Source organism: Lotus japonicus, chromosome 3 (genome assembly GCF_012489685.1).
Source record: "Lotus japonicus ecotype B-129 chromosome 3, LjGifu_v1.2".
NCBI lineage: Eukaryota > Viridiplantae > Streptophyta > Magnoliopsida > Fabales > Fabaceae > Lotus > Lotus japonicus.
Window position 1 is genome coordinate 97,291,394 of NC_080043.1, and position 9,459 is coordinate 97,300,852.

A 9,459-nucleotide genomic window follows, 5' to 3' on the forward strand; every position below is an offset into this window, starting at 1 on the left:
AAACTGAAATTGTATACTTACTTATTTATTCTTTAAACAAGTTAGACTATGTAATCATTTAACTATGAACATCTTCGAAAATGGATCGATGATATAATGATCTCGATACATTATTCCCGATTAGCCAATAAGTTTGTTTGACATATTTATAAAAAGAAATTGTATGTATACTCAAATGTCTTACTATTATAAAATAGGTATTTAAATAGACCAATAGGCCAGACCAGACTTTCAAAATAGATTATAGTCGGTCTAAAAAAAACTATGACAAATAACAGGTGATACTCATTTAAGAATGAGTATTTAAGCAATGCCTAACCTAGGCTAGCATATTTCCATCCATAGTGTTAAATTTAACACCCAATCATAAATTATTGTTGAAAATTGGTGTATCTTTTATGTCATAAGCAACACAATATATGTACGAGAAGGCCCAACATTGGTTATTTGAAAAGGCCTAATAAGTGTGAGGCCCATTGGAGCAATTTAAAGTAAACCCAGTTGAGTTGAGAGAGTCGAAGAAGAAGAAGGTTGTGTTGTGTTGTGTTGTGTTGTTGAGAATGGCGTCAGCGTCTTCTTGTTCCCTGAAATTGAAAGACTTGAGCAGAGGAGCAATCTGTTGTTGGAAGTGGAATCGCTGTTACTCCAAGTTCAGCCATGGAATCGACGAGGGTGAGGATGCTTCGATTCCGAGTTCGGGAATCTGCAGGCCACTCTCTGCAATACTGAAGGAGCTCAACAAGAAAGTCCCCGATTCCCTAGTCAAAACCCGCCTCGAGAACGACGGCACACCCATCAGATACATTCCCTGGTATGCTACTTCCTAGAGTCCTTACACTCTCAGTTCCTCTTCATTCATTTCACTTTTATTATTGTTGTTATTGCAGGCATGTTGTGAACCGCATTTTGAACTTACACGCTCCTGGTATGCTATGCTATGCTATGCACTAACCCTTTTATGCTATTGCTAATTTGCTATGCTCTTTCAATCGCTTTCATGTTTTGTAATGCCCTTTTATGCTGATGACTGATGAGTAGAGTGGTCTGGTGAGGTTCGAAACATCTCCTATTCTGCTGATGCCAAGTCTGTCTCTGTTGTTTACCGCGTTACCCTTTACGGGACTGATGCTGAGGTGCTTACTTCCCTTCCCTTCCCTTTCTTTGTTGTTGTTGTATACTCACTGTTTGACATCATTGAAACTTTGTGATAGATTCTTAATCTTGCTTCATAAATCACATGGCTTACCTTACACTAACATTGATTTTTTTTACTTGCTCTAGTATATTGATTCTTGCATTTTATTGTCTTTCCATGGAACAAATTTTGAGTACACCTATAGTACTTATCACTCAATGCTCTACCTCTCACAAATTAGTAGTTATCCCCTTTTTTACTATCAAAAAACTTCTAAAAAGGGAAAAACTAACCATACAAGGACATGTTACCATGTTATAGCACACTACAAGACTATTGATTCCCCATCATGCATGTAGATCAAGCTATATACTTGTGAGGAACCTAACATTCATGGGGCTAGAGTGACAAATGACAAGAAAGTTAATCAACAACAAGGGTAAAAGAATATTAAACTAGCCATGTCTGTAGAGTCTAGATATATAGCTTTAAACATGTGAAAGTACTTGACTCTGGGGTTAACTACTTAAGAATTGCCTGGCATTCTTGTCTGTGATGCTAAACTGCAATATGGGATAGCTTCAGATCTTTTAAAACTCAACAAAATTTACATTTAAATGACTGTAAGTTGCTTTTGTATCTTTGCCTTTTGTCTTTAAATACAATCATTATTGATTTAAACTTCTTGCTGTTGTTCTTGACAGTCTTTGGGTGGATATTAACTCTGTTCGTTCTGCCTTCACATTATTTACATTCTGTTCTAATTATCTGCTAAAGCCAGTTTATTTCTCTAGATTTTTAGGGAATCAACTGGTACTGCTTCAGTGAGTGACACAAGTTATGGAGATCCTGTACAGAAGGCTGAAGCAATGGCATTTCGCAGAGCTTGTGCACGCTTTGGGCTGGGGCTCCATCTTTATCATGAAGACGCACCATAATCTAATGTTCTGCTACTCAGGTTTGATCTCTTGGTAATTTGCTACTGTTTGCTATACTGAATTTACGGAAGGATCGCCTTAAATGAGATCATGTAGATTAGTTAGTACTTAGTAGTAGAAGGGAAGCATTTTGTTACTTGTCACTTGATTGTGGCCTACTAAACTTGGACCCTCTTGTGTTATGTTTGCCATATGTTTTATCTTTTTGGAGTCCTCCATTTATCTGGTTATTTATTATGGCATCATTTCAACCTTATAACACATAGTGGAGAAAACTCTAGTTCATACGCAGCGGGGAGAATTCATATAGTGCTGCACTTTTGATGTAAAACAGTAAAAATATTTGATGTAGAACAGTAAAATACTAAAATTATGCTCAAAATCTACTTGCATTGTAGTTTATTGACTACTTGTTGAACTTTTTAATTTCTTAAAAGATATGTATTAATTTGGATTTTATTTTGTTTTGGGTGAGGAACATAATCTCATTCATAGTGGTCACTATGAAATACTCCCTCCCTCTCTTTCAAAATAATAGTTTAGCAAATCAAGGTGAAGTGCTTGAAACGCAGGCCTCTTTTTTTTTTTTTTTTGACAAAATAAACGCAGTCCAATTCAGAGCGTTGGCAAAAAAGGCTTGTTTTAATTTTTTGTTTTGAAGGTTGTAATGTATGTTTGCATTGATGCATATAGATATTCAATCAATAAAGATGTATTCAGCCTTCCACTTGTAAAAAAATAAAATAAAGATGTATTCACACACTGAATAATAAAGTAAGAGCATCTCCAATGCTAGTTTTTAATTCTTAGTTCTTAGCACTATTCATGTGGGCCCGTACTGCCATATGTGCTTAAGTAACTCTCAAGCAATTTTGCTCCAACCATGAGTTATTAGTTCTTAGGACTATTTTTTTGTCCTACCAACCACATTATTTTTATTTTTATTTTCATAAAGTAATAAAACAAAACTCATAAAGTAATTTGAATGGGAGAGAAAAAATATTTTTTTAGATTAAGAACTCAAAAAGTAAAACTCCTTATATTAAGAATCTAGTTCTTATTTTTAAGAACTAAAAACTCCACGTTATCCCCTCTAATAGTTAAGAACTCAGTTTTTAGTTCAAAAATAAGAAATAAGAACCTTACAATAAATGTTTGAACAAGTAATTGAATTCATAAATGGAATTAGTGATTGGGCTGTCTGCAATATGTAGAGAGAAAAAAAGAGTTGGTGTGCGGTGTCAATGTCATGGTTGGTTGGGTGAGTTGGTCATACACTTCACACTTTCTCTGAGTCTTCATCCCAAAGTTGGAGACAGCTGCTTCTACCCCACCTGCCAGTGCCAGATAGATAGATACTTATAGAGTAATGTTACTGACACACCTCTCTTTTGAGGTGTGTGAGGTGGAATAATGAGAGAGATAGGAAGAAAAGAAAAAGTAAGGGAGAGAAAGTATGAGATGTGATAGATGATAAGAGGAGAGAGATAGAAACAAAAAGAGGTGGAAATGAAGTGTTTTAAAAATGAGGTGTGTATATATCATTACTCGATACTTATACTTTACAATTTTATTACTACTATATCATATCATATCTTTAGTTTATGATATTTCTTCTTTCTTTGTGTACCTCATCATCCCTCCCAACCCAACCCTTGAATTGATATTGATATATGAATAAAAGACCCCACATTGTTTGGTTATATCACTACATTGCCATCCCGTTCATTTGCCGCCATAATAATAACTGTCTCACCCACGTGACTCCCAACTTGCGCGCGCGCGCGAGCGACTCGAAACCTTATAATCATCAACGGACAAGGATCAGAAATGACACACCAACCATGATTGCTGCACTTTTTTTCTAATTCAAAATAAGAGGTCATAGTTAGCATTCATTTTATTCAATCAATTAAATACGAAAATCAATTTTTTTTCTTCATAAAATTATTACTTTAATTAATAACACTGCAAACATAGAGCTGGAATTTTTATAAATAATTTGCATGTTTCAAAAATCTCGATCTATCATAAAATTATGGTGACTACTGACTAGGTTACATTGCATGACATATAATGATTGCCATAGAGTCAGGCCTTCATCTTGAAAAATCATAAACTTAACTTTACAGTTTATTCATTTAAGGATAAGCATTTCGGCATATTTAAATTGGGTGAAAAATAAAATAAAAACTGGATAAAATGATTAAAGACAAAGACCAATTTTGAATTATTATTTTTAGTTAGTAAAGTATAATAAAATCAAGAGTAATCTAATATATACTACTATTTAGTTGTAACCAAAAAATATACTATTATATAGTATGTAATATTCTGCTGTACCCCACCCGTGATTTGGATATACTTTTTTTCTTTCTATAATTTAAAATTCTAGAATCCAGATTAAGGATGAGAAAGCAATCGGAGTATCGAACAAGCAACAACAACCACAATATATAACCTCCATTTTTTGCCTTTTTGGTGGAAGCAATTTGCTGAGAGAGAGAAATAGAAATTTCGGATCAGAGGGACCACCACAATACATATGTAGTATTTTTTTTTTGAACGGACATATGTGGTAGAGACTAGAGACTAGCTAGAGAGAGATTGATGCAGCGCTCACATGAGATTAAGACCCCGTTTGGAAGAGCTTATTTGAGTTTATCTGATAGCATAAACGCTTATGCCAGTGTTTGAGAGAGCTTATGCAAACAGCTTATGGTCCCGTTTGGATAAACAGCTTAATTAAGCACTTATGAGTATAAGCGCTTATGACATAAGCGCTTATTCATAAGCTATTTTTAAAAATTTATTGAAATAAATTAAAAATAAGCTGTATATAAGCATAAGCTGTTTTTCATAAGCTATCCTGAGTAGCTTATGAAAATAAGCTGAAAATAGCTTATGGCAGGCCATAAGCTGTTTGCATAAGCCCTCCCAAACACTGGCATAAGAGCTTATGCTGTCAGATAAGCTCAAATAAGCTCTTCCAAACTGGGCCTATGACCTACCATAAGCTGTTTTGAGCTTATTTTCATAAGCTATTCAGAATAGCTTATGAAAAAGAGTTTATGCTTATATATAGCTTATTTTCAATTTCTTTCAATAAACTTTTTAAAACAGCTTATGAATAAGCGCTTATGTCATAAGCGCTTATGACCATAAGCGCTTAATTAAGCTGTTTTCCCAAACGCGGCCTAAATTGTAAGGTATCATCTCCGATTTGGAATTACGTAACTTTTTTTCACTTGATTGAGCCAAGGGTACAAATAGGTGTTGGAGATGGAGGTCAGAATTCGAACCCTGATGAGGAACATTTGTAATTACTAACAACTAACCACTAACATTTACCTATAAAAAAAAGAAAAAAGTAACTTTTTTTCAAATTATTTTAAATGTTTACTTGGATTATAGAGAACTAGAATTGAAATAATTAATTTTTCATCACCCCTATCATCTTATCCTTCCTTTCTCATAAGAACTAATTTTTAAAATATGTGATGCAAAAATATTATAAAAAATTATTTCTTGGCGGTTAACCTTTCAAAGACTCGCTCAAAACACTAATAATAAATACATTAAGATTACATTTTGAAATAAAAATAAAAATGGTCTCATAGGTTGGCTCGTCCTCCCGAGTTGGTGAGTTGAATCACCCAACCCATCCTGCCTCGCTTGGAGGGATAAGTGGGTAGACCTGTCGGGTCAAACCCACTTTATCATCCTTACCTAGGAACCCTTCGACATTATGTCATCACCACGCGAGTACCCTTCAACAACAATGCCATCTAGTACTCATCACCACCCAAACCCTCAACTCCACCATAGCAGCCGACACTTAGTATCCTTAACCACAACTATTGATCGATATTGTCGCCATCATTTCACCAGTATCACCAACACCGCCAACAGAGCCATAAACTCAAACTTGTGGGGGGTATCTCTTTTTTGCACAAAAAAACTGAGTCAATTTGGTTCTATTCATCACCACGGGCTATTACATGCTTTTAGGCCATATATTGTTTACTGAAATAGCTATAAATCACTCACCAACACATCAATTGTGGGGGAAATATATATACACATATATGCATAAACTTAAACATATAATGTTTAATTATAATTTTTTAATGCCCCCAACATTATATGTATGGATCTGCCCACTGACCACCACCCAATCACCATCATTGTTGCATGACTCCTTCCACCATTATCGTTATCTAACACCCTCCGCCATGGGCATTGTAGGTCACCGTACACCATCACCTACTTGCCTACATCATATCGCCACTATTTAGTACTATCCACCAATGTCGTCCGATCCCCGCCAAATTGTCACCGTTGGTCGTGTTTTGGAAGAATTTATTTAGCATAACTTATAACATAACCTCTTAAGAAAATGTTCGAGTGAACTTATGAAAGTAACTCATGAAAATAGTTTATGACCTACTTATAATATGATGTTTTGAGCTTAATTTCATAAACTATTTAAATTAGTTAATGAGTAAACGTTTATATCAAGGTATAACATATTTTAATAATTTTTCAAACTAGTTTATGATTAAACACTTGTAGGATTCACAATTATAATAATAAGCTCTTAATTAAATTGTTTACCCCAACATACTCAATATCTATTTACTGTTTCTCACAAAATAAAATCTCAATTTCTTATGTTTAAAGCATCAAATGAGCCACAAAGCTCCTCATTTACGATTTATTTGACTTAATTAAGAGAGAAAGAGAGAATAGAGAAATATGTCAAAAATAAAGGTGATCCCACGATTGTAGCATCAATCTATCTTCTCTATAGATGGTTAAACTAAACAAGATTGTTTTTTTTGTTGTTGTTTTTTTTTCAAGATGAAGATTGGTTCTTCTCTCTTTTGAAATTTCCAATTTCCATTTTCCATTTTCTCTATCTCTCCCCTAACAAAATTTCTTCTACCAAATAAAACCCTAGCGTTCAACGGAACGAAGCTGCATTCCAAACATACCCTAAGGTGTGCCATTTGCCAACATGCCAACAAATCTAGTTTTTCATTCTGATGCTCAAGTTTGTAGAGTATGGACCATGGAATCTAGGTCCATGTGAGTTATGAACTGGAGTTAAGTGACAATGGACCAAAATTAAAAGAAAATTATTTGTCACGCATCATATGTAAAATGTGCATAAGTTTTGACAAAGCTAAGTTTGAATAACAAAAAACATTTTGTTAGGAGACAACATTCGTCAAAACAAAAAAGTTACTCTCTTCATTCTAAATTTTTTGTTTTAGCTTTTTACTCTCTTCACCAAAAAAGAAAGATAAAAAATTCAAGGTTTATGAATATGATTACGTGATTCTCAATCCAGCTTCACAGTTTCGTCATTCTTCAAGGTTTGTGGAGAGAAAATTTGGTGGCGGAAGAAAAGTGGGAGATGTGCTCACGTGATTTTTTTAATTACTGATTTAATCGTGGTCATTTAATTTAATTTAATAGTGTAAAAATCATTCTCATTTTCTCATACCAAAATGGTTTTCAAGATGAAATAACATTTGATTAATTAGGTTTGCTTTAATTTGTGCGATCATATGCGTAACCGTGTTCAGAAGTTTTTGTGGGAAAGATCAGAATATTCAATGGTTCAACTGAGAACTAAGTTTCTTGCCGAAGGATAACGCATCTTGTTTAGTTGGCATACAAATAGTAACATTATTGGAGGTATGAAATTATCTTAAAATTAACAAAATTAGATGTTATTTTTTTTTTAGCTTAAGATGATGAAGGTAATTCTACCTTTCACTTCTTTCATTCTCAGAATTCGACCATGAGATCTCTTTAAGGAGTTTTAGTACTAGCTCAAAGATATCAATGTTAGAGATTATAGAAATAAATAAATTATTTAACAAATTTGATGGGTGACACTTATAAATCTAGCAATTAATTTTGTTACTAACCGACATGGCTGTCATTATCAAGATTATTGTTTTTCCTTACTAATAAAATTGTATGATTGAGAATTGAGAGCTTACCAAGACACTTAAAAAATAATTAATTAACAGTGGACCCTCTAACATGATTCAAAGCTCGGCCAACTTAATTGACTCGCGGTTTGCCTTCGCCAATTATGTCAAAAAACCATTGTTAGACACTATCATTATCATCTACCACAATTCACAACTCCAAGGGGTAACTTTTATAGGAAATTTGCATTGTTAAAATGAATAACAATTTCAGCATTTCAAACAAGAAATGGTCTTACACTTAAAAAAAAGGAACTACAATGAAAAAATGATTTTCACCAACGATTTAATTTTAAGAATGCTACTATAAAAAATGATTCTCTCTTGTGGTGGGGTGAGGTGAGTTAACAATAGAAGTAATAGCCTTTGATGAAAATTTTAAATGTTTTTGAATTTCATTGATTATTTGAGAGAAGAGATAAATTGCTTAAAAGTAAGTCATATCTATGGAGAGATTAATTATTTTCCTAAGTTCCTTGCAAATTAGGGATGTCAAAACAAAATATACTATGGTCTATCATTCATAATGATGAACTTACATGCTGTATTTCCTTGTGATGAGAATTATGATGAAGATTATTTCAATTGTATATGCTTATGCAAAAAATGCAAGCCAAAGAAAGAGAAAAAATCTACAGTACGTACTGGATCTCTATTCAAATAATAACTTAGATAAATAGTTAGTTTTTCTAATATTAATGAGCCCTTATAATCTGTAGTAGAACAAGATGAGTTCTGAAAATTTGCCCTAAAAGCAAAGTTGACCATTGACTTCCGTGTACAAGTGTGTAGCATTCCGTTTATTTGTGGTAGAGGCTGTAAAATCAATAATGTTATTTTCCCACCTCTCTTTGAGGTGGAGAGAGGTGGAATGAAGAGAGAGATAGGAAGAAAAGAAAAAAGTAAGAGAGAGAAAGTATTAGATGTGATAGATGATAAGATGAGAGAGATAGAAATAAAAAGAGGTAGAAATGAAGTGTTTCAAAGATAAGATGTGTATATATCATTACTCGCTGTAAAATGGGTAAGAAAAGGTATATATGAGGGAGTATTATACGGGCGATGACACGTATCGGTCTTCTCAAAATAATAAAAAGTGCTAAGACGAAGAAAGAAAAAACTTAATAATAGTTGCATCCCATAATTGCGCCTGGAACTCCCACGTACCATTCTCTTGTGCATCACACGCCTCATTAGTGTTTCCTTTCTATAGTCCTTCTTGGAGATTTCTCTTGATTTCTGATTTCATGTACTTTTTTTCCTTCACCAGGTTTTTTCAAGAGATTTTTTCTGGTAAGAAGGTGGTGGGTGGTGGGTTTCTTACTAGTAGGAGGTTCATTGATGCTATCTTATAAATGTACTACTGCTAGTTTTCATT

At 33.7% G+C, this 9,459-nt stretch overlaps 1 protein-coding gene across 1 annotated transcript; it reads left to right on the plus strand.

The window, feature by feature from the left end:
- The first annotated feature begins 511 nt into the window (after nucleotides 1-511).
- LOC130747985 (DNA repair RAD52-like protein 1, mitochondrial) lies at nucleotides 512-2,303 on the plus strand. Its single transcript, XM_057601058.1, has 4 exons — nucleotides 512-811; nucleotides 888-925; nucleotides 1,039-1,133; nucleotides 1,930-2,303. Exons 1-4 carry the CDS (start codon nucleotides 561-563, stop codon nucleotides 2,071-2,073), a joined length of 528 nt encoding a protein of 175 aa, XP_057457041.1. The 5' UTR covers nucleotides 512-560; the 3' UTR covers nucleotides 2,074-2,303.
- Nucleotides 2,304-9,459: the final 7,156 nt, after the last annotated feature.

Coding starts and splice junctions, on each gene's coding strand:
- LOC130747985 (XM_057601058.1), top strand. CDS start 561: ATGGCGTCAGCGTCTTCTTGTTCCCTGAAATTGAAAGACTTGAGCAGA. Junction 812..887: donor CCCATCAGATACATTCCCTG/GTATGCTACTTC, acceptor TTGTTATTGCAG/GCATGTTGTGAACCGCATTT. Junction 926..1,038: donor TTTGAACTTACACGCTCCTG/GTATGCTATGCT, acceptor ACTGATGAGTAG/AGTGGTCTGGTGAGGTTCGA.